Consider the following 25,643-nt stretch of genomic DNA (forward strand, 5'->3'; position numbering starts at 1 on the left):
AAGGTGCAGGGAGAGGATTCTGAAAGAACGGATGATCCCCTCCTGTTTTGGTAGGGGCCACAGGGCGTCCACTTTAAATTAACTCTTTGTTCACGTGCTTTATACACTTTTGAATGCATGTATATCTCACAGTTAAAACAATTGTTTTAGGAATGTATGGTATGGGCAGACCTCAGCTAGGGTTTTCTTCCCCAGGCAATAAGACAAAGGAAAAGCAACATTTGGGAGAACAAATGTGCCCCACTCAAACCTAGTAAATCACTGCGTTCCAGCACGTGTCCTCATGGGTCTGCAAAAGCAGCTCGTCCCACTCCTGTGACCTTTTACCTGGCATATTATCATAAATAAAAACACATGAACAACACCAACTAACAACTTCGACTTTTAATAATGGAAACAATTTGCCATTCCAGAAACAACTGCAGGGAAGAAAAATCTTCCCTATAAAAATAAACTCATCAAAATTATAAATATTATAACTTTTTTACTTCTGCGATTCAAAATGCTCCCCTGCAATACCACCTCCTTCATTTTAACAACATTCTGGTACCATCACATACTGAAGAGAAAACAGTATTACAGCAAAGCTTAGTTTAATTTAACCTAAGAATTAGTACAATGATTTTTAAAAATCTTTGGCCATCGTGGCCTTTCTTCTTTTATGCATGAAAAATGCTGCTGCAGGAACCAGTGTTTGGGAGAGAACGTCAGTATTCCAAGAACTAAGTACTGACAGAATTTCAATACAGCAAGTTTTCCAAATTGCAACTCGTAGTGCGCACGACAACGAGCGAGGTGCTGGGTACTACAGAGGACGACGCCTATTTTAGACAATCTACTTCAAGTAAAAAAAAAAAAAAAAAAAATTCACAAAAAACCATCAGCTACTACTTTAGGTTCTAACAGTGTCTTATTCTGAGAAACAAATGCTTCACAAAATATAAGCTTACTGGGTGGGCAATTAAAAGACCAGGTGGCTGATAACAGTATACTCAAACCCAAGCCACAGTCTGAACAGTAAAACCAGTATAAAAATCATGAAGGCATTCCCTGAACAATAAAGGTAAAGTATTGGATGACGTCACTAAAACCTCATCGATGCACTAAAAAAAAGTTACATGCAAAATTAAACAAGATGTGCCATACATATTTTATAGCTAGTTCTACTTTTTTTTTCCCCCAACTCTCCTTAAAAAGCTTAGGAAGATAGGATTGTCTCAGTAACCAGTAACCGTGCACAGCAGATCACCACGGACACCTGCCTCCAACAAGATGGGTGCTCTCTGAAAAGTCAGAAGTGCCACCAAGAGGGGAACAGAAATGCAATTTTTAAAAGGCACAGTTCACTTAAGAGGCAAAGAAATGAAGCACCTTGGAATTTCAAAAAGAATCCATTAGGTGTCACCAAAGTGTTGACAATTCCTTGGGAATTTATAAACAAAATATATCTAGACTAAAAATAGATCATAAGGCCCCTTCAGAACCACAGCTTTCCTATTGTTTTCGGATTGACTGCTGCAAAAAATGAGGTTATTTAACCTGCTTCAAGGAAGGCTTCTATTGCACATGCCTTTCTTTGGTTGGTAGGAACATGCACTTTTGTTAAAGCATTTCCAGAAAGAACCCCCCTTGTGTGGTCAGCTCGTGGGCGGTGGGGCGGGGGCGGGGGAGTCCTCCCTTTCTGGCCACCTTCCTCCTCAGAGTCAAGTACTCCTTTTGGAAGGAGGATCTGATGGCCCTGGGTCTATAATCCACATCCCCATTCTACCTTATATAAAAACAGACTGCAATTTGTAAGAGAAAGGCAGAGGGAGAAGAGGGGAGAGTGGAGGTGGAAAAGGGGAAGGGGAGGAAAAAGGGAAAACAAGTAAAGAAGGGGAGTGATTGTCACAAAAGTAGGCAGTGAGCTCTCTACCTGACAAATCACCCAGCTAATAGGAAAACTGCCACCCCCTACCCAATCTCCCTTCCACTCAGAAGACAGCCGGGCTGGGGGAGACCAGGGCCGCAACGTAACAGGAGTTAGCCATCGGTCATTGCCCCACTGCCCGGAGAAGCCAACCCCCCGCCTTGGCGGGGGACACGGGGACCCGTCCCCAGAGAGGGCAGCCCCCGCAGCAGGACCCCCACCCCACCCCCCCATCTGGGCCTGCGAGGTCCACCTGCCGGGACTTCCCAGTTCCTCCCTTTGGTCTAGCTCCTACTTGCTCTGGCTCTGTTCCCACATCTTACTCCAGCAAATCAGTCAATACCACAATGGGTTTAACATCTCAAAACCGAATGCTTTCATGTGGTCTATAACCAAATACACCTTTCTCCCCGACCATCAACCCCTCACCCAAACCGCATTCCCGCAGAGCTCCCCACTTCCACTGGTGCCTTCCTCCACACCTGCTCTTCACGTTCTCTGTCCAACTCCGAACCAAACCCTTCACAAATGCCCCCGAGTTCCTAGCTTCCGGTGCCTTTCAATTCACATGGATCGCTTCTGACATTTAAAAACAAAACAAAAAATGGACAGGTAGTTTCAACATAGGACAAGTATTCAGATAGATTCCTTGTTAAGCTTTTTAAAAAAAAATCATTTGCACATCCTTAAGCTTAACTTCATCAACACATAATTAACTAAAACAAGGTAAGGAATAAAAATAAACCAAACAAAACCCAGAGTCATGCTTCCAAGCCGTCTAGGTTGCTCCAGATGAGAGCACAGATTCACAGCTTGCCAAGGTGACCCCGCACGGCTGTTAGACCGAGCGGCAGAATCTCGGACAGAAGAGGCCGAAGGCGCGGGACGCTGCGTGACCAGGTGGCGGGAACTAGATCTCGGGATCAAGGGCGGAGACCCCAGCATCTCGGGGCACGAAGCCAGCCCTCCAACGAGACGCCGGCTGCCGGTTCGGACGCGGCTCCGCGCCTCTCCTTCCTGAGCGGCAGGGAGCCGGTGCCTAACGGGGTTTCCACACCTCACTGAGGGCCTCCTCCAGCTTCTGTCGGTAGGCCGCGTAGCGCCGCCTCAGGCTCTGCAGCTGCTCGTCCTCCTCCTTGTCCAAGATGCGCAAGAAATTCTGTAGTTCTGGAAGGCTGAAGGCTTCCCACTGCGCGAGGACACAAGAAGAAAAATGCCAGGTGCTGAAGTCAGAATGTAGGCATGCTGGCCGGGAGCACGTGGAGGGGGCGCCCCTCGCCCCGCCCCCCCCAGGGCACCCAGGCCCACCCTCACCTCTGCCTGCCTCCCGCAGCTCCCCACGGCAGCTCTCACTGGGGCCAAAGACCTCAGGGCCCTAGGCGCACTAGACACCTTCACTGCCGACCTGGCCCCTCTCCATCGGACCACTGAGCGTCAGAGCCCACTGCCCTCGCCCTCTCCCTGCAGTCACCACCATCACGGCCGCCACCTTTCACCTCCCACAGTCTTACCAGCTCCTAAGCAGCTCTCCAACTGGCCTGCTCTTCTCTACTACCTCTGCTGCCCCCTATGTATTCACCATCCTCTTCTCCAGCCCCGGGAGAACCTCACCCTTCTCCGTGACCTCCTCACTCCACTCTTCTGTTCCATCTGTTCCCCCAGCAGCCAGGCTGAATATGAATACTCTTCCTAAAATGCAAATCTAGGCATGCCCCTCCCCTGCTAGAATCCTTCAATGGCTTCCCCTGGTTGTTCCTGCTAAGTCTGAAAGACCCTGACCCCTCTGGCTCCCCTCGTTCTCACACTGTCCCACCCATTACATTACCACGTTCTCCACTATGCCTGGCAAACTCCTACTCAACCTTCAAGTCTCAGCTTAAACGCCACTTCCTCAAAGAAGTCTTCCATGATTTCCTTCCTCCCTTCCTTCCCACCCAGGACGATGTCTATTAGAAGCTCTCACTGAGCAATGGTAGCCCTGATCACAAAAGATTTAAACAGTCAGACAGTTATTTGCTCAGCATCCCCCTCACCTACACTTGACCTACACTGCAGCTGCTGTGCTTCTATCTGGGCTCTGCAGTGCTCTCCCCACAGCACCTGGTAACCTAGTCAGCACAAAGTAAACATCTGTGCGGTTTAAGAAAAATTTTTTAATTGATCAGCAAAGGTCAAGAAAGGTACTTGACATCACCAGGGAGGGTTTTTGTTTGTTTGTTTTTCAAACGACACATCCTCCCCTTCCAAAAGGGGGCCCTGGGTCCTGGGCTGAGAATCACTGCCTTAAACAGGAACAATTTCTTTCTTTCTTTTTTTTCCTAAAGATTTATTTATTAGAGAGAGAGAGTGAGCGTGCACACCCACACAAGCAGAGGGTGAGGGAGAGGGAGAGACTCCCAAGCAGACTCCCGCTGAGTGTGGAGCATTGAAGCCCTATATGCCCACCGGGCTCAATCTCACAACCCAGAAACCGTGACCTGAGCCGAAATCAAGAGTCGGACGCTCAACGGACTGAGCCCCCCAGGTGTCCCAGGTGTCCCAGGAACAATTTCTGACAGGGAAGTCCCAGGGTGTGGGGAGGGAAAAGACCAGAGATAACCTAATACAAGTAGAAAAGATGGAATAAAACCACCAAGTAGGCACAATGGTAGAAGGCTTTCTGGAGAACTCTGCCCTGGTTATTAAGGAAAATAAGAAACATGGAGTAGGAGAAAAAAAACTTTCTACATCAGAATGTTCCGTTTTTAAAACAGCCCTGTCTTCCTAAAACTCCCCAAATCAAGCTCCAACTTACAGATAAACAATTTACAAGGCATGTTTATGTATATTTTTAATTTGTGACTCAAAATCACCTTTTAATAAAGTCTTTAGTCCCACTTTACAGAATTCAAAACTGAGGGCTGAAAAGACTGGAAGATTTACCCAAGGTCATGCTCCTAAGCTAACAAGAGGACCAGCAGGAAGCGGAGTACTAGTTTCCTAACTTTTTTTTTTTTTTTAAAGATTTTATTTATTTATTTGACAGCGAGAGACACAGCAAGAGAGGGAACAGAAGCAGGGGGAGTGGGAGAGGGAAAAGCAGGCTCCCCGCACAGCAAGGAGCCCGATGCGGGGCTCGATCCCAGGACCCTGGGAACATAACCTGAGCCGAAGGCAGATGCTTAACAACTGAGCCACCCAGGCGCCCCTTAGTTTCCTAACTTTTAACCTGAAACTATTCTCACTGCATCACACAATGTTTTACACAGACAATTCATGCCATTTCCTGTCTGGGCAGAAGACAGAGACCCCGGGCTTGCAAGATTTACTCAAGTGTCATTTTAAAGCTGGCGTTTGATCTAGAAGGACAGTACAAAGTGCGTTTTTCCCCTCAACTGAACTGGCCTAAATTCAATCCTCCCTGGAGAGAAAATGGCAAATGATGCATATACAAACATAATTTCTAAATCACTTTGCCAAGAGGAAAAAAAAGATTCTAGAAAGTTATAGATCTTTCGTGGTAAAGAAACTGCATTTTTTTTTCCCCTGACATTTCATTTTTTGATTGCATTTCCTTTTATTTCTCTTTAAACGAAAGAGCCTGGAGATGTTAGCAGCAAACATATGGAGAGTATCGACTTTCATAGTTTAGCTGGATTAGGGTAATTTGGAGGCAGGAGTGAAAAGGGCTCTTTGGGTGGGAGGGAGATCTCTTACTTGGGCTCTTCCCACCTCTGAAAATTATGAACCAAGAGAATACTTAAAAATATATATGTATATTGATATATATATACACATATCAATCATAGGCTCACTTTGGGTTCATTTCTGTCAATTCAAAAACACCTGCTCTCCAGACCAGCTCCCCCACCCCCCACCCCCCCCAAGAGATACAGACAGACAGGTGGACGGGCATGCGCTGGTTCTCTCTCCTCCCGCCCACCCCCTGGCGGGAATAAAGTCACTAGATTCGAGCAGTAAAACAGGGCGGGGTGCTCTCTACAGTGTAAAGCAAGAATGAACAATCACTTACCTCTCCGATTTCATGTTCACGAAGAACAAAACTCAGTGTGTCTGTTCTGGGCCCAGCCACCAAACGCAGGTAGAGTGGATGCTCGCGGTCTGAGAGCTTACAGGCGTAGACTGCGTAAGCAAACAGGCAGCCCGTTGGAGTATTTCATCGTCCCCCGGACCGTACGCCCCGCTTTCCAGCCCCTCCTCCAGATCAAGGCAACGGCCCCCCTCACCCAGCCACCGAGTCACCGTCCTCCTGCCCCTCTCACCGTGAACAGCCTGCGGCGGAATGAAATCTACGCTACCTCCGTTCTAACTGCACAAATACACACTGTGCCTCGATTACAAAGGAAATAATCCTCCAGAATGAATCTAAATGGGCATTAGTTAGTCCCAGGATGGGCCTGTAATTCATTCTGCTCCTCCTTTCAGAAAGCAAGAAAGTACACTTACAAAAGCATCTGCAACCCCTTCAAGAAACAGTAAAAATATACCATGCAAAGGACACAAAATCAGAGCGAATCTGTCTATAGATTAACTTAGGATTATGAGCAGCTACAAACAAACCAAGCAGTCCGAAGGTGGGCTCGGCTGGCGGCAGACACAGCCGTGTGTCTCTCCTGTGAGCGAGACAGACACACGCACACTCACGCACGCACAGTCCCAGCACCGCCTGCCGCGATGAATGTGTCTGCCGGCCCACGACGCTATCACCGTCCGCCCGCGCAGCTCCAGCCCAGTGGGCCGGCACCGAAGCATCGTAGGTACTGGTTTCCCTGGAGATGGAAACCCCACGCTGCTGAGCCCAGGGCCTCCTGAGGGTAGGAACCTTGGCCTGTCCCTCTTTGTATTCTGCAGGGCCCAGCCCATGGTTTGGGCTCAAAAAAATGTATGCACACTCAGCAACTAGCTGCGTTTCAGCCCCAAACAACTGAAGGATATTTCTAGCATGTCCAGTTACTATATCCTCCTCCGCTGCTGCTGTGGGCTCTACCCCCAACAGTTTAAGTAGCTGACCGCCCACACAGCTATACCATTTTCAAATGAGCACTTGGTGACTCACTGAATCATGGTCATCCACCCCTGGTCATCAATTGCTGCTCCAGTACCTGACTACCATATTCAGTTTCACGCAGTTACTTAATACCCTCTTCCTACCCGCTGAATGTGGGTACTAAGTTCACACAGGCAGACCGCAGAGGAGAATGCCATCCACCCACTGTATGTGCCTCTGGGGGGCTGGGGGGCCACATGCACCAGGGTCATAGCTAGTGAGGCGAGCTCAGGAAACACAAGACACCAGTAAGTCTGAAACGTGCAGTAACACACACGTGCCTCCCCGTCCTCCAAGTCTCCGAGGACGCGAGTCCCCCAAACCACCCCACGTGCGGACGCACATCAAATGTGGAATGTGCTAATGAAACCGTCAAGCACAGAGGCATCCTTTTCTGTTCTGAAGAACATTAAAATTAAGGCTTAAAAAAAAAAATTCAAAGCTATCCCCCCCTGCACACATCACAAACTCCTCCACAAATGCCCATCACGTGTGAGTGCCTCGCTGCTCCTCAGACCCACAACTGTTTGACTCAAGAACAGGAAAGCCAGGAATTAAAGGTGTAAGCCAGGATCACCACAGCTTCCAGAATCTGTCCCTGGGCTCTGAGACACACACACCCAGCCGTGTTCCTGCTGCTCCTGAGGACAGACAGAAAAGCAGAGACCATTTTCATCTCAGGCCTGGCAGCATACCTTGGTCTTCCCTATGACAACGCTTATAAAGTGCAAACTTGGCAGGGCTCTCGGTCACGAGAAACTTCTTGAGCAGGGCCTCGATCACTTCCCCGACGGTGTTCGTGCTGCTGATGTGCAGCGTATTCATACAGCCGTTGCTACTGGGAGCGAGCTTTCCAGAAGTCTGGGGGGGTCTGCAGAGCTCCATCTGGACTTTAATGAAGCCAGTGTAAATCCCATTTGAATTCTGAAGCAGGAAGAAACGCACACGGTTAGAGAGAAGGCGAGACCCTCTTTCTCTTGTTCTGTGCTTTTACCACTCTGTGACAGAGCTTCACTGAAGATCGGCCCTAAGGAAAGGATCTCAGAGGGAGGTTACCACCACACCGGCGACGTGCTTCCAGAGCCAGGGTCTGTAGGGCAGATGTGGCGACAGAAGCCTCCTCGTGCTGTGGGGACTGCGGTCCGAGACGGACGCCTCTGAAGCCGACATCTGAGAGGTCAGGGCCCACTGGAGCGGTTACGGTCCAGCAGAGCAGAGGCCAGCCAAATCCCAAGACGCACGCGTGAGTGGGGGACATGTCGGGGCCAACGGCTCAAAGGAAACATCTGCAGCTGGTGACCAGCTACTACACAGAAAAGGAAGGTGGCGGGGCGCCTGGCGGGCTCAGTCGGTTATGCGTCTGCCTTTGGCTCAGGTCATGATCTCGGGGACCTGGGATCGAGCCCCTGCATCGGGCTCCCTGCTCATCAGAGAATCTGCTTCTCCCCCCCCCCGCCCCTCCCCCCCACTCATGCTTGCACGTGCGCACTCTCTACCTCTCTCGGTAAATAAAATCTTAAAAAATAAATAAGAAAGAAAAGGAAGGTCTCTGGGGACTTGGGAACACCTAAACAAGCCTGGAGGGGACAGTACGCAAACAAGCCATCTCATTCCTAGCGGCAATCGTGGTATGTCCTAGATTATCAATTTCACTGAAACGTCTGGACACAGCACATACCCCACGCAGCGCGTGACGACGCACCTCGGGTGCCTCAAGCAGCAAGAGTGCAAAACCAGTTGAAGCTACAATGTGAACTATGGTCATTATAAGCACTTGTCTTTTTTGTCTTAACGTGGTGTTTATAACTCCTGTATACTATTTTTTACCCATTTTATTGAGGTATGCTTCTTATACAAATAAACTGCACATATTTAATACACACAACTTGCTGAGTTTAGCACTTGTCTTAACTGATGGTAGACTTACTATTTCTTAGTTACCAAAAATAGTAATAATGGTCTGATCTTCACTTTTTCTTTTTACATCCAGTATATTTAGAAAAAAATGTATTCTAATGTTTTATTAAAACAAAGCCTCAGGTGTTATACAGAAATGAGACAGTTAAATTAAAACATTAAAAAACCTCCTTTTTGGTCCATTATTTTTCTTCCTTTCCGCAAGATCAATTTACAATACAGATTCACTTGTTCATTCTTGTGGAAAGTATTATACAACTCTTCAAATTTCTATTTTTGCAACAAGATGGAAACTTGCATGTTTTCATCTCCATGGGGGAGGGAAGAAGAACCCATGACAAGTGAAGTATTTCTCCTTTGATGAAAAGTGCATTTGAAACAATTATCACTGTTGGAGTAATGAAGAATAATCTTGGGATCCTGTGTCCCGCTTCCCCCCTTTTGGGGGAGTCCCACTAGGGAGGGATCCTTTATCATAAGGGCTTATATGTAACGCTCCTCCCCAAAGGCCACAGAATTCAGTAGGGCCTGTTCTAAACCAGTCACCCTGTCCTCTACTGAACTGTCAGTTCACAGTCAATAGCCTGAGAGGCAGAAGTCCAAGGGCCCTGGAAACGGGTACTAAGGGCTGGCAGGTGCCTTGAGGAAAGTCACCAAATGTTGAGGACGAGCAGAGACGCCAGTCTAGTTTGAGGCACATGAATACTCTGGCTCTGTTGCTGGCTCTCCTTCTGTTGTCACTAAGCCCTGTGCCGCCTTCCTCCTACATCCTCACCCCCCACTGAGCTTCAGTGTTTGCTACCACACTGCAGAAGCCTGAAACAACGTGTAGGAGGCTATTACATTCGCCATCTTTCATGACAACCAGCCCAGAGAAATCTTAGCTCAATTATTTTCTAAACCATGGGCATGAAATCCTTTTCCTGACACTTCCATACTTATTTGCACAAGATAAAACTGATCTACGCCTTATTAGAATTTGAGGTACCAAATGGCAATGGCAATACTCAATGCTAAAAATCCTTCGGAGGGTCAAAAAAACTTTTACAATAAAACTTTAAAGTATTAACTGATGGTGTGATAAAGCTACTTTAAAATATAGCTTCAATTTGAGAGCTGCAGAAATACTCTATTGTCCTGCATACCTTGAACATTAAACTTCTGCAAATGCTATTCAGAGATTTTAAAACATACAGACGGTCATACCAACAGTGTGTATTTGTCTTTTGACATGTGTCAGCGCAAACAGGACTATGGGTGCTTACCAAGGTCATCTTCAACTTGTCTGTGACTGCTAGGTTGTATTTATGAACTTTCTCTTTGATTTCCTCTTTGCTGAGGTAATTATGGGTCTCCTTCTCTTTCTCCACATCCTAGAAGAAAAACAAGCCATGGTACACATGAACAAGCACAGAAAAAAATGCAGATAAGCCAGGATTCTTTCTACATTCCACACAAGAACTCTGGAGCACCTCACCTTGACATACACACCCAGGCACTGACACACACGCCCTCTCACTTCAGATCTCAGGGTCACCCACCAAACATGGCTTTTATTCCTTCAGACTAAGTCCTCCTGAGGGCTATATCGAATAAAACTAACCCGTCAGCAGCTAAAAGCCACACTTCACTTAGTATTATCTTGTAAAACTGTCTTTGCTAAATTTCCCTTCTGCACAAACACCATTCTCTAAGAGTACTTGCAAGACTGGCCATTTCCATTTTAAACAGTATTTACGGACACATACCAAACGCTCCTCTTTAGCACGTTCTATGAACTTTATGGTCTTTACAGCTTCACCATATTCACAAAGCAAAAAGTAATGGTTAATTAGTAATATCAACTGGCAATCAATGACCTAATTATACACAACTACCAGAGGGTGATTTACCTTCCAAACAAATCCTCCTGTCAAGATACAAGTAGCCAGATTTCCCCTACCCACACACTCTCACCGTCCCCAACCCCTCCAATCTCACCCCAGCTCTGACTCTCCACACCGTGGACAGGACGGTATTAGTTGAACCCTCTTACCACTGAAGGATTCGCCGATGGTTTACTGTCTAAAGAGCTCAACCAACACATGACATTATGCAACAGCTATGCAATTACAGACGGCCGAACCCCAGTGTGCTGGGACCCCATGAAGCCAACTATCCAAGACACCTACCTTGTGTTGTGTTTAATTCTCCCAACGACCTACCCAAGCAGATGTTATTCCAGTTTCCAAAGGAGATCAGGTTCTAAGTAAATTCACCTGCCAGTAAAAACTTAGAAGTTCCGTGGCAGTGGTGCTTGGACCCAAAGCCTACCAACCCTCAGTAACTCCGGTTCCTGAGACCTCTCCGGGGGTGTGTGGCTTGTGCGGGGACAACCCAACTAGGTTAACAGACCAAACTCCATTTTAACCGGGTCCTCTATGTTGTTTCCACTAACACAAACAGGTCCCCACTGTTCCCGTGTGGGTGTCTGAAGACTTAAAGAAAGGCTACATGATCACAGGTAACCCCGAGTAGCAGCTCAAAGGATGAAGGGTCCTAACTGTCTTCAAGTCAAAAAGAGGAAGAGCAGCTAATATGGACTGATTTATCCCCCACAATAAAAGGTCTGAAAAGGTGTCTCTTTTCAGGCCATCCTCACAGCCGGAGGCTGCCCGAGCCGGCCTCGGTCCTCATATTCTCACGGGGAGCCAGTGCTCTGAGCCGCATGGGGTGGCGACCAAAGAACTTGCAGGAACACTTTAATAAAGAACATAAAAGGGCTCTAGGGGCAGCCTGGGGGGCTCAGCCGGTCAGGTGTCTGACTCTTGACTTCAGCTCAGGTCATGATCTCGGGGTTGTGGACCGAGCTTCCCGCTCAGAGCAGAGTCCACTTGTCCCTCTCCCTCTGCCCCTCCCCCCGCCTGAGCGCACATGTGTGCTCTCTCAAATAATTTTTTAAAAATCTAAAAAACAACAACAAAAAAACATAAAATGGCTCTTGATCCATTCAGCTGTCAAGTTTTTTGAATTCAGAGCCTGAATATAGGGGTATGCTGACTATAAAGTAGGTCAGTAACTTCCCAAGTTCAGCAGCATCGGAGTGAAGTCGGACGGGTCCCTGTTGGTAATGCTGGAGAAACAGAGACCGCTTCCTCGTTCCCTAGCGGGAGGAGTGAGCCTCAAAGTCTCTTGGGGGGCATTCTGTTTGCCAACATAAAACCCCAAAGCAATCCTATTTTTGGTGTCAATGGTTAGGAAAGGGGAAAAAAAAAAAAGCTGTAGATTAAAATAACTTTTCAGAAGCTTCAATGACGATTTCTAAGGAAAATGAGAACACACATGGCACCTCTCTGCTTGCCCGGCTCTTTCCCATCCACAATTTGCTGGCCACAGGCCACGGCTGACAAGGATAATGAGGCTTTGTTCCGATGTTCATTTTTCAGTACAGACTGTCCAAAGACTCTCCAAAGCAAATACTAAGAAGTGGGCAGTAAGAGGTCCCCACTTCACAAGTGTGAGATGTGGCCCCGGGAGGGCACGAGGGCACTGTGACAAGGAAGCCCAGTTCCAGCAAGGCCAGGGCTCTGACCCAGCATCTGTTGCCCACTGATCCCGTGCCCTCAGCTCACTGACCCGAGTCCACTCCCTCACTTCCAATCAAATCAAAGGGACCAGCGTGAATCATCTCGAAGGTGCTTCCTAGCCTAACAGGACAATTTTGCAAAATCTGCTGCAGCTCTCACTGGTGTGGTCTATGGAGCAAGATGGTTCCATTTAAGAAATCAAGGCAACCAAAGGCCCACCATTAAACATGTACAAAATAATTTTTTTAAAAAATGTATAAAATAGGGGCGCCTGGGTGGCTCAGTTAAGCGTCCGACTCCTGATTATGGCTCAGGTCGTAATCTCAGGGTCTTGAGATCTAGCCCCACCTCCCTCAGCGTGGAGCATGAATAAGATACTCTCCCTCTCCCTCTGCTCCTCTCCCACACCCCACTCTCTATCTAAAATAAATTACTGTTTAAAAATGAACAAAATAGCTAACTGCACAAATACTGTAGCATATATCCACCCTAGGGGCTTACTGCCTGAATAAGAGATGAGAAGCCTAAGAATGAAAAAGAGAAGGGATAAAGAGAGTGATTAAGAGCAAAGAGGCAGGGTCAAATCAATTTAGTGAGTTCCTTTTTTTCTTTAAGAATTTATTTTTAAGCAGTTTCTACACCTGGCGTGGGGCTCAAACTCACAACCCTGAGATCAAGAGTAGTATCCTGACTGAGCCAGCCAGGTGCCCCTAGTGAGTTCTTAATTGCAGATGCTTAGCTAAGCACCCATCATCCCTAGGCCTCCTCATGTCAGCATTCCCAGAAGCTTGGGGAAGATCGAAGGACCTAGCTGGTCTGGAAAGAGAAACTTACCCTGGATCACCCACACAGGCATAACTGAGACATGCTCGTGTAACCACTATCCTTCCTTCTCAGAGATTAAAAACCAAGGAAACCATAACGAGCAATAACAGAAAAGAGGTGGCCCCAAGGACCTCCAAGATCCTTTCAAGGTAGAACACCCTATGATTAAAGGATCAACTGGAAAATAGATCCCAGAGAAGCAATGAACCCCTAAAAGGCTGGGACCCTGATTTTTTTTAGTTCAGATATAACTGACATATAACACTGTATTTGTTTGAAGTGTACTGCAAAAGGATTTGACATATGTATATACTGCAAAACGATGACCACAAGTTAACAGGCGTCATCAACTCACATGATTACATTTTTTTTCCCTGTGATGAGAACTTGTAAGATCTCCTCTCTTATGTGAAATTTACTGACCTAGCGATTGCACACCTCGGCCACAGACCAAGGGCGACTCTCCGAGCAAATACTGACGGAGCTTCTGCTGTGTGCCAGGCCCTCGCCGGAGCGCCGGGACGTCAGGAACCACACCTCCACCATCACGGCGCTTACTGTCCGGCACAGGCTGAGTAGCAGTGAGGAAGCGCGAGGGGAAAAAAGCTTCCGAAATGATAACTCATCAACTTCTGGGTGGAGGAGTCTGGAAGCAGGGGGAAAGCACAGAAATCACAAGCTCAGGCCCCGGAGCGGAGAACACTGGTTTCTTTTAGTTTCAGAACTGGAGGAAGTCTCTGGAGCTGGAAAACTTCCAAATCTTTACCCCTTTAAAAGAGAACACCCCTCTTTCCTCTCCCATAGGGAAGAATCCTCCTGCCCTTCCTCTGAATGCAATGCCTTTGGGAAGACGGCCTTAGGAGGAGAAAAAACATGCAACCCAGAAGGGAGAGAGTAGGTACAAGGGTGCAAAAGGTGAACATAAGGAGGGGTTTTTCAAAACCTGTGTGGCAAGGGCACACAGAAAACTGAGAAAACAGTACAGACATTAACCCTGACCTGCGCTGGCAAGGACAGGAAACGCATGGGGCGCAGCCGTCTGAGCGCAGCCTTAGTGTTCCCGCAGCGCCCCTGGCCGCCTGCGTGAGCAGCCGCAGGTCCTCCCTTTTATTTATAAACCACTCTTCTTTTACAGTCTCCCAACCCTCCAGAATCTTTCTCCCGCGGAAAAGGATAAACCCTAGCCTCTCCTCCCGTGTTTTCACCCAGCAAGCCCGGAGGCTGCTCCGTAGTTTGCCTGCTTCCTGAGGGTGGGGTCACCGGGAACTCCCCCCAGCAGGGCCCCGCCCCGCCGCTCGCCCCGCGCAGGGCCGTTTCAGGTGAAATCCAGACCGCCCTGTACAGCTCTGGGCCAAGGGTCTGAGAACCTTCTTGCTAACTTCTCTGTAACTCGAAATGTTATCTCAACTTAACATTTTAAGTTAAAAATCGAACGACGACGACAAGATAAAGCGCCCAGGAGGACCGGCTCCCGCTCCACTGTGGGCGGGGGGCACGTGGCCACTGCTGGGGGACCGCTGGGTCTCAATCACAGCTCTGCCCGTCCTAGCTGTGTGACCAAAGGCAAGCTATTTAACCTCTCGGAGTCTGTTTCCCATCTCTGTAGAATGCGCAAACCAACCGTACTTTACAGAGCTGCCACGAAAATATACTACAACTCACTATTCCACAATTCTGAGTGCCCTCTGGCGCCCGGCTCGGTGCCAAGCGCTGAAAGCCAGGACACATTCAGCTGGGGCGGCCGCCGCTCTGCCTTCCGCGCCCACAGCCCAGTCAAAGTCTGTCCTACTCCCTGCCCCACTCCCTTGCGCGTTTTCTTAAAAAAAAAAAATAAATAAAACTACGGCCCCTGGTAAAAAACGCAACTAGCACAGACCCTGAGTGGGGGACAGTGGGCGCACAGTGCCTGACGGCGGTCACTCAGTAAAACGGTGTCAATGCCTCTCTGTGGCTGGGCCCACCGCTCCCACCTGCAGCCGCTGGGGCTCCTGGCAGGTGTGGGGTGAGCCTGCGTCGGTGGAAGAGGGTAAATTTACCAGGCCAACAGGGTAGATTCCAAACTCAGGAATTCCTACTTTGAATCGCATCTTCCAGGTGGGGAAGGGGCAGTCACCTGATGATGTCCCCAACAGACTGGGAGACCCAGGGCTCTACCCAGAGGACAAAAATGCCTGTCCTGGGTACAGAATAAAACACCAACTACTGCCCTGTCTTGGAGCATGGGGCCCCTGCTGCAGATGGAATGGAGGCAGGGCCAGCTCCAGTGGAACGGAGCCTTGATAATGACTTCTTTAAGTGTTCTCCTTCCAGGCTCTGTTCCAACAAAGATAGCAAATGAAGTGTTGCGGACCCCACCAAAACAGAAAAATCTTCTCTGGGAGAGAGCTTTTCCCGACCTTCAGGGAAAGACCTATCAGCAAACCAAAGCAGGTTTGCACTTAAGCAAGTCATTTCGAGCAGCTAGTGATCAAGCAGTTTGGGGGCTCAAAAGAAACTCTCCACAGATCAAGTAAGATGCTCCTGCACTACATTTTAGCAGGAAAAAAAAACTGTCCTGAAATGTCCTGTAAGTGTGCAGAGTGGAAACCCCATGATGAAGACAGGAAAGGCTCTCACACAGAGCTAAGCCCACAGACAGGGTCTCTCAGGCTGGGAGCATGTCCTGGGCGTGAGAAGGGCCACAGGGGACAGCTGTGTATGTACGTGCACGTACATTCGATGCCTGTCAGACGTTCTTCACTTTTGGTTCCACAACCTCGAAGATCTAAAAGTAGGTAGGGGTGCTGAGGGAGCCCAGAAAGTTCTCAAATTAGGATCAGCATTGCTGATATACATCAGCGCCATCCAACAGCATTTTCTACAATGAGGGAAACGTTCCAGAACCGTGCGGTCCAAAAGAATAGTCACTAGCCCACGTGAGGCATGCGAGCACTTGAGAAACGGAATTTTCATTTTTATTTAATTGTAAATAATTTAAATGTAAATAGTTACGTGTGGCTCGTGGGGCTCAACTGGACAGCATGAATCTAGACTGTAACGTGCACGGGTATAAATGAAGAACAAGGCAGGCGAAAACTGAGAGAGAGCAACGTAAAATAATCAGCTCAAGTCAAAAGACAACCGTTGTGGAGCAAACGACATTCTATTGCTGAAGGAAGGAACAGGAACACTCGTTTCTGGGGAGCTCGGTGCTGCTGTTCTTGACCTTAGAAGTACAGGGTGCTGCTCACGGCCATGTTCTCCTGGCACCAATGCTGACCATCGGCTGGGCGCCCCATCTAGCGACTCACGCTTATCTTGGGGAACAGCCAGGGTGCGCTGATTCATCCTGGCCAGTCCAGGGCTTTTCCCCATGCCAGATGGGAAGATTTTTATAAATAGTGGGATATAGAGCTGGGACACTATTTCCCTCCAGGCAAGGGTTCAGGGGCTCATCTTGCCCACGTTCATCTTCCGAGCTACAGGCCATAAAAGATGTTTGCTGTCCCGCTTCCAACAGCAAAGAAAAAGGAAGGGAAAGACTGTCACAGACCCCCTCCCCCCCCTCCTCGTACGGAGAGAGGCCTCGGTGCGATGTCAGGGTAGGAAAAGCAGCCAGCAAAGGGGGAGGGCAGCTGAGAGGGGGAGGGCAATGCGCACAGCGCCCCCCACAGCCCCCCTCCCGGGGGGAACACTGCTCCTCCGCGATGTTCTATGGACAGAAAGGGTGCTGCACCTCCTTCTCCCCCTCTTCCACCCCACTTGGCGAGTCCCAAAGCACTTTAGAATGCTACAGGATCTGAGAAGACCCGCAGGTTAAAAGAAAACAGACCTGTAATAATGTTGTAAGTGTGAAATTCATTAATTAGGAGCAGATGGGTACCTTATGTAAGAACAGATATTTCTTTTATTAATTATTCACTTAGTGAGTGGATCCTGTATTCATTTGGGGATATTAGCAGACCCAAACCACAGCTGTTGAACTTGACAATTTTAAACCACCTCTTTGTCGCAAGGCTACTCGTTAAAACAACAAAGAGAACAGCAGAAGGGAGTCTAGGTGGGTGTTGTAGATGACTTTTTTTTTTTTTTAATGGACTTCAAAAATAGAACCAGGCTACAACCTTATAAGGATGGGGCACTGTACTAGGCCTCTCTTACATGCACTTGGGAGAGAGGACAACAGGAGCGGTCTACTGCCTTTAAATTCTCCCAGCCTCACCCCTACCACTCAGCCACACTTAACTCTCCCCTAAGAGTTCATGTGCACGCACCACCCTGCCCCTCACCTTGTGATCCTCCTCCTCGAGGCCCACCCCACCCAGGAAGCCATCCTAACCACAAGAGCCCTCACTTCCCTATCTCAGGAGCCCTTAGGCTACCCCATCCATGCAGATCTAGCATCCGCAGCACCGCTTCAATCAGCTGCTTCCTGTGTTTACTCCTGCCTCCCAATAACCTGACAGCATTTTTAAACCTTCCACTCCGTAACACAGTGCTGGGACCAGCTCGATGCTGGAAGGCGGATGTCGCACATTCCTTTTCAACGGATTGATTCTATCTGGTCACAGAGCCCACATCTACAAGATTGCATCATTTGCAATCCATCCCCGCTTTTGTACAGCTTATCAATCTGCCTGAGGTTTTTTTTGTTTGCTTCTCAAAACTAAATGCATCTGCAAGGGCACACAAAAGGCCTTTGTAACACCAGACACAAAGTTTTATACGCTTCTGTTCTCCATCTGCACCATCAAAGGAGCGAGTCCTTCAAAGCATGCCCCTTAACTACCCTCACACACGAGGGGCAGTGAGAGCAGGCCCGGGCCCAGGGTGTTAATAAGATTAATTGCAGTTGTGATCCACATGAAGAGAGTTTCATCTGGGCCTTCCATGACCTCACTTTTTAAAGCCCCTGGTTACCAGTCCGCAATACCCTATATGGTTGTGCTTTCAAACCCGGGTCGCGTGCCAATCGTCAAACAGCCACTCATTTGTTTGGAGCCAGAAAACAAACTTGGAGGGGGACCAGTCTCCTCAGAGTGCCCCCGCCGGAGAGCCCAACCTCAAGGCATACCAGATTACTCAGACATGTTTTCAAAAAATCCCAGTGCGACATGTTTTCAAAGGGAGTCAATTAAGATGCTGTTCATTTCTGAAAGGTGATACATTTTCACAACTGATTTAACTTTCTCAAATTCTAGGTGAGCTGGGTAACAAAGAAAGGAAAGATTATTAGAGGCCTCAGAGGCAAGCACATCCCAATCCAGCTAATCAGCTTTGATAATTGGAAAAAGAATGTGGCCACCGGTGAGTCAGCTTGCCCGCCTCAGCCCACCTCTCTGAGGTTTCGGTCAGAATGGGAGAAGCAGCGGGTTCTTGGGTTTCCAGAGGAAAGTACGTCCTCAAAGACAGCTTCCCTGATTATTGAGCGAACACTGGACTATGGTCCCTGTCCTCTTCAGCAATGAGTTTTCTAATATTTAAGTTTAAGTAATCTCCACACCTAACGTGGGGCTCGAACTCATGACCCCAAGATCAAGAGTTGCACGCTCTTCTGACTGAGCCAGCCAGGCGCCCTAGTTTACTAATATTCTATCTAGACCACTACGTATTAGGAAAATTAACTGGAAAAAAATGATCCAAGTGACGACTGGGAAGCAAGGAGGGAAGTGAGAAAGACACCACACTGGTAAGTGGTGACACAGTGTCCTCCCTAAATTCTAGATTAAAACCTCTCACTGCTCAGCAGCCAGCCCCTGCTGCTGGCTAAGAGCTTTAAACACGTGGCTCCGGAGCCACAGTCCTAGTTCAGGTTAGCCCAGGGATCCCGGAGGCTCTTTCAAAGGTCAGAGTTTGCAGGTCAGGTCTACGACCTCCCCATCCTTGGACTGGTTATGGAACCTTTGAACCCTGGCTATAAGGGGAGGGAGGTTCCAGAGAAAGGAAATGAGCAGGCTCATTTGGAGGCGAGCCAGACAGGAAGCATGGGGGAATGCTGCAGCAACCAGGAAGAGGCAGGTGGAGCCCATCTGGGAAGCTGAGCCAGCTCTGGGTTGCTCCAGCTCCACCGGGGTGCAGGAATCTGAGAATCAAGGGCAGAGGCCTGCAAGCAAATAGATAGTCACCTAATTTGAACGGAGAACAGTGTCTCAAGAAAATTAGAAATGTGTATGGGCCAACACTCCCAAGAAAAATTATCAGAAGCAAGCTTATCCGAAAGATACTTGGTGCTCTTCCTTGACAATTATAATATGGAGTCTAAGGTTTTTTTGTTTTGTGGGGTTTTTTTAATAGTATAGGGAGTCTAAGTTAACATCAGTTCTATGTTTTCAGGCAACACAGAGTTAAAAAGTGTGGATGACAGCAATTTGTTGAGGGCAATGTCCAGGAAGTCACATTTAACTCCTTAAGGCCTGGATTTCTAAATCCTCAATTCTTACTCATTGCAGCCTTACTAATGCACTAGTCCAAACACACTTGTAAAGTTTGCTCTCATGCCATCTGACGTACAGAGGTGGTACCATGAGAGGAAGGGAAAGAATCGTCAGTCCTTGGATTGGTTATGGAACCATAACCGGCCAGATGTTCGGACCAGGAAAGATTTTAAATAGACAAACTTGCAAGTCTGAAGGGGGCCACAAGGGTTCAAAATGTTTTCTATCACTCTTATTCCCATTCATTCACTCCACCCCTTTTCCTGAAGTATCCTCCCCTACACTCCACTCAAGGCTGCTCTTTTGAGTAAGTCTGTTCATAGCCCTTAGAAGTCTTGACTGAAGTACCACGTGTAGAAGGCCTCATTCTTCCACATGGCAGGCAGGCAGGCAGGCAATACATGACGAAGGACAAAGAAAGACTCCCCACTGCTGCCCTCTGTTCTCAGAAGACACCTTCACATCCAGCTTCACCTTGGCAGCCTTTCTTTTACAAATGCAGCCCAGGTGTTGGTTTTATCTGAGGAATCACCTTTCATCCTCCTACCAAGGAGGTGAAAGTACTCTGAAGTAAAAGATGTTCCGGCAATTCAAATAAAAAGCAGGTGAATTATTACCTTGAAGGGCTTCACATAAGCAAACTGTAAAGGTAACTTTTTCCTACAGAAATCCTCTCCTGCCCTCCTGCTTAGTCATAGACGGGGTGAGAAACACAAAAGTCATAGGAAGAGTGTCAGAGATACAAGGCTGGCCACAGTCAGCAGCTTGGGTGAGTTACGTGACACCCAAACTCACCCAAATAAAGACCAGAAGAGGGACCAGGGGGGAGCCCGGGTGGCTCAGGTGGTTAAGCGACTGCCTTCGGCTCAGGTCATGATCCTGGAGTCCTGGGATCAAGTCTCACATCGGGCTCCCTGCTCAGCGGGGGGTCTGCTTCTCCCTCTGACCCTCTTCCCTCTCATGTGCTCTCTCTCAATCTCTCTCTCAAATAAATAAATAAAATCTTTAAAAAAAAAAGAGACCAGGGAGGGAGGACCCCCTGCAAGAAGAATGCCCAAGGGCCTTGCCGGGGCTCGCCCACACTCACCCAGGCCAATCCCAGCCCAGACTTACTGCCTTGAGGGTTCTGGCAATCCCTGAAACAAACAGTCGAACTTTCCAGGCACTTAGGGAAAAAAAAAAAAGGTCTTCTCGATATACCTCCCCCATTCTGCTTCCCTTTCCTTTCTGGCCACGCTTCCAAAACCAGACAGCAAAATTAGCCAACCCAAGTCCCTGGGAGGGGCTGAGGAAGGCCGGAAGGTGAGACAGCAGCTGCCCTCCATGAATCTTACCACCAAACTCCAGACACTGTGCCACCCCCTTCACAACCTGACTCTGAATTCTTCTAATAACCCTATAATTGGGTACCACTATTATCCCTATTTTGCAAATAGGAAAATGGAGGCTTACAAGGATGTGCAGTTAGTCGGTGCAGAAGCCAAATAAGGTTCATACCGAGTCCGTCTGATTCAAAGCCCATTAAGTCAAGAAAGCAGGAGGAAAAAACCAACCATGGACTGAGACAGTGAAAGCAAGATGAGAGCAGGTCTACACTGCTGGCTTCTGAGGCTTAGCTGTTTTGAAACACTGTATTCAACCTAAATTTTGGAAGGTGAGGCACTAATACAACTAGCAATTTATTAGAGAATTCATCATCTGGGAGCACCTGGGTGGCTCAGTCAGTTAAACATCCAACTCTTGATCTCAGCTCAGGTCTTGATCTCAGGGTCATGAGTTCAAGCCCCCACGGTGGAAAGAGAGAGAGAATTAGTCATCTGGCCAGGACCACAGAGAATTAGTTTAAAAATTAGAAACTGTATTCCCAGCATTAAGGAAATAGCTAAGTAATACTTTCAAATCTCAGAGGGACCCTACAGGAGCTGTTAACATGAACCCTACAGAAGAGTTTTTCACGGGAAAAGAAAAAAAAAAATAAGAGGAGAAACCGTACATCCAGTATGACAAACTATGTGCCTAGTTGAACAAGCCCAAAATGGAGTCACTTGTGCTAAGCCCAAGTCCCCAGACTAATATTTAATACCTAACTTACAGTTTCAGCCTCCCCCAGGAGTGGAACCTCAAACCAGTCAATTTGGAATCACCTGGTCCACACTAGTGAGGTCATCAGCCTGACAGATCCCTGCTGTCCCCTAAAGGAAGGTGACCTTGCCACAATCTGCTCTTGGCTTTTTTAACTTCCTCATCATTGTCCCATGCACCCTGCATGCAACCCCCCCCCCCGAAAATCTTTCATTTCGTACAGCTCTCCCAAGATCCTTTCTATCTGCCAGATGGGATGCTGCCCAATTCATGAATCACTGACTAAAGCCAATAAGATCTTATAAAATTTACTCAGTTGAATTTTATCTTTTAACGTGCCTAAAGACTAGAAAGAAATATTCCAAAATGTTAACAGTGCTTATGCCAGACTGCTGAGATTGGAGATGGTTTTCCTTTCTGCACAAAACTTCCACAAAATTTTCAAAAACTTCTCCGGAAGTCTGTAGGACTGTGAAGCAGGGAAAGATAAGACTTTCACGTATTAAAAAATTAAAGGGGCGCCTGGGTGGCTCAGTCGTTAGGCGTCTGCCTTTGGCTCAGGTCATGATCCCAGGGTCCTGGGATCGAGCCCCGCATCAGGCTTCCTGCTCCACGGGCAGCGTGCTTCTCCCTCTCCCACTCCCCCTTGCTTGTGTTCTCTCTCTCGCTGTGTCTCTCTCTGTCAAATAAATAAAATCTTTAAAAAAAAAATTAAAATTAAAAATAACCTTAAAAAAAGTAAACACAAAGCAAGTCAGCACTTTGTCAGCATAAACGGACACACTTTGATATGCTGACGCCTCCAGATAAATGAGACCATTCGAACAGAGGCCCAGGGAGACAAGGCCCCCATTGCTCCCAATGCTGACAGCCAGCCGCACTCACTGAAACCTTCGTAGGAGCTGCTAGGGAGAACCAACCAGAGCCCTAGGTAAACATAGGCCCTTGTGGTCTGGGAAAGAAAAGAGCCTCTCTCAACACGGAAAAACAACAAACTGCTAGTGCCCAAGACTGTCAAAAGGAAAGACGGTTTTTACCATCACCCTCTCCCATCAACCAATTTATAAATTAAAAGCTACCCTCGGGGCCCCTGGGTGGCTCAGTTGGTTAAGCGACTGCCTTCGGCTCAGGTCATGATCCTGGAGTCCCAGGATCGAGTCCCGCATCGGGCTCCCTGCTCGGCGGGGGGTCTGCTTCTCCCTCTGACCCTCCTCCCTCTCGTGCTCTCTGTCTCTCATTCTCTCGCTCTCAAATAAATAAATAAAATCTTAAAAAAAAAAAAAAAAAAGCCACCCTCCCCAAAAGCCCCGGAAATTGTGCTGCCAGTAAGGGGGGGCGGGGCGGGGCGGGGCGGGGCGGGGCGTTAGAGGTGTTTACAGCATTTTAAACCGTCTTTTGTGTTTTTCTGGAGCGTTTGTGTTGCTGGTACAACTCTGAAGGTTCACACACCCTCCAGCTCCGCTTCCCTCCAGGCCCGCGCAGGAAGCCCAGGGCCCCCGGAGGAAGTGCCCTCCCGCCCCACCTTTCCTCAGTGCGGGGGCTCGGCCACCGCCCGCCAGCGGGGCCAGGTCCCTCCAGCCTGGGGCGGGGGTGGGGGGGAGGAGGCTGGGAACGCACAAAATGCAAAAGGCAGGCTTGAAGCGTAAAGAAGAGAAACAACGTCACTGAATGAACGTCTGAGCATTAGGGTCTGAGGCAAACGTGCGTGGGTCCAAGCTGTGTGGACACAGCCTCACAGCTGCACCTCACTGAACTGAAGATCTGGACGGGAAGCAAGGAGCAGACACAGAGAGGAGGTCAATACACAGGGCTCAACACAGGATGTGCGCCTGCTTAGAGCTGCATTCTTCTGGCCGCTGCGTCCCGGAGGGCCCCGGGAGGGTTTAATCCAGGACACCCCAAGAAACGTGGACACAGGGCTCCATCCCATTCTGAACCAGGTCCCTCCTTGCACAAAGATGTGAATGTTTCCCATTTTCACCCTTCCACCTAGCCCCCGACCTGCCCCGCCCCCAGGAACTTTTTCATAGTCCTCTAACATGTGTAACAAAATCTTGAAAACAGACACTTAAAGAGTGTCCTAGAAAAGAAGTAAGAGTATCTGGAATTGAACGGCATCTGCTCCCCACGGTTAAACAGGCCACGCTGTTCAACTCCTGACTACTACAAAATCAATTCCAGGTGTAACGCCCAAGTCCTGTCTACAGGGTGTATGACATGGAAAATTCAATGTAGCACTTTGCTTCCTTAGGAACAACGGTTTCCCCTCCCAAAATATCAAAATTAAAATACTCAAATTTCCAAGTCCCATATTGCTGAGAACCACCTCCCAATAACCAAGTTTCCTGAGGCTCTAGGCCAGGATTAAAAAGAGAGAACATGCGGGCTGGTAAATGCTGCAGACAGGCTGGGTGAGCTTTGCACTGCTCATGAGGAGACAATAGAGATTGAGCCCAGGTTATTAAACATGGGTTAAATCAACTGTAACCCTCCCCAAGAGTCCCTGTGGTAGGAAGATGAACCCCACTGTGTAGATGCGTAAACCAACACAAAGGTCACAGAGGTAGCATGTGAGGGGGGCCCGGCCAGCTCCAAAACCATGGCCTTTCTATGCATACCAATGGCCTCTAGAGCCCAGGAGAAAAATCTGTTGCCAGCTAGCTGTGTGACTTCAGGAAAGGACATCCCCTCTACGAGTGTCATCTTCTTACATCTTAATAGAAAAAGGCCTCCTCTCTCCACCCAAGAGCCTGCCTCCTCACAAGGAAGGGGCACAGGATCAGTGGGTCTGGAAGGACAAGTGGGTGTGCATGCAGAGTTGTCCTCTCCCTCTGTCCTCACTTGGGGGCCAACATTCTGCTCTGAACCCGTAGCGGGGCTATCCCCAGCCCAGCACTGGAGGTCAGCCTCCGGGAGACCACCTGCCCACAGGAATAGGCCACATTCTCCATGATCAGCTTCATCTGCTATCAGCAATAAAGGTAAACTTGTGGTCTCCATCTTCCTTACTCCGGTCTTCCTTCTCAACTAACTGATCCAGAACGCAGGCAGGGAAATGGGATGACAGGTGGTCCTCCTTGAATATTACAACAACTGGAAAATGGGAACATTCCTAAGACAGAAATTCTATGAGTCTAAAAGAGAAGCTAGGACCCCCCCTTCTTTCAAGGGATTTGGAAGAGAAAGCACACACACTCCAAATAACTAAAAAACATTTTCAGAAATTGACAAATGCAAACTGCTAAGTATACCTCACTTTCACAAAAATCAATGTTGTTTCCCACCTGAGGCAGGTAAACCACATTTTTCGAAAGCACATAGTATTTTAGAAACATAAACACACCTTAGAAATGTCCAGTGCCATCTAGGGCTCAGGCAGAGGAAACGTGGGTATGGAGGTGTTCCCATCAGCCTGGCCACTAGGCAGTGGGCTTCTTTTTACCACCACACCCTGACCTCATCAACATTTCAGGGCTGCTCCCAACTCAACTAGTTTCTCTCTCGCTTTCTCTTCAGCTCCCACTTCCTTAATTTCCCGTGAAGCGATAGGTCTCTTTGTCAACACCACCACCAAATAATATCTCCCTTTCTTTCTGCTCAGTAAATGGACCAATTCTGACATTGGACAAATATTTGTTAAGCGCCTAAATATTCAGCAAACAGTCGTGTGAATCATTGGGATAGAACAGTGAGCAGGGCACAGGTTATGCCCTTCAGGACAGGGGTGGGACGTGGAAAGCGGGGCTATCGAGGAAGACAGGTGACAGAAAAAAGAGAGCACAGGGGCGCCTGGGTGGCTCAGTCGGTTGTGTGTGTCTGCCTTCACTTCAGGTCATGATCCAAGGGTCCTGCTCAGCGGGGAGTCTGCTTCTCCCTCTGCCTCC

The 25,643-nt window shown here is 48.3% G+C and overlaps 1 protein-coding gene across 1 annotated transcript in view; it reads right to left on the minus strand.

Annotated features, from left to right (window-relative positions):
* Window positions 1-388: 388 nt before the first annotated feature.
* RASSF3 (Ras association domain family member 3) overlaps window positions 389-25,643 on the minus strand; it is a 68,874-nt gene continuing 43,619 nt past the window's right edge. Inside the window, exons 2-5 of the mRNA XM_021678630.2 lie at window positions 10,139-10,246; window positions 7,652-7,880; window positions 5,922-6,031; window positions 389-3,098 (exon numbers count right to left, since the gene is read on the minus strand). Of these exons, the coding sequence (XP_021534305.1) occupies window positions 2,949-3,098; window positions 5,922-6,031; window positions 7,652-7,880; window positions 10,139-10,246 (597 nt within the window). The 3' untranslated portion in view covers window positions 389-2,948. The remainder of the gene's footprint in view (window positions 3,099-5,921; window positions 6,032-7,651; window positions 7,881-10,138; window positions 10,247-25,643) is intronic.

The sequence above is a fragment of the Neomonachus schauinslandi genome, chromosome 5 (genome assembly GCF_002201575.2).
Source record: "Neomonachus schauinslandi chromosome 5, ASM220157v2, whole genome shotgun sequence".
Classification (NCBI taxonomy): Eukaryota; Metazoa; Chordata; class Mammalia; order Carnivora; family Phocidae; genus Neomonachus; species Neomonachus schauinslandi.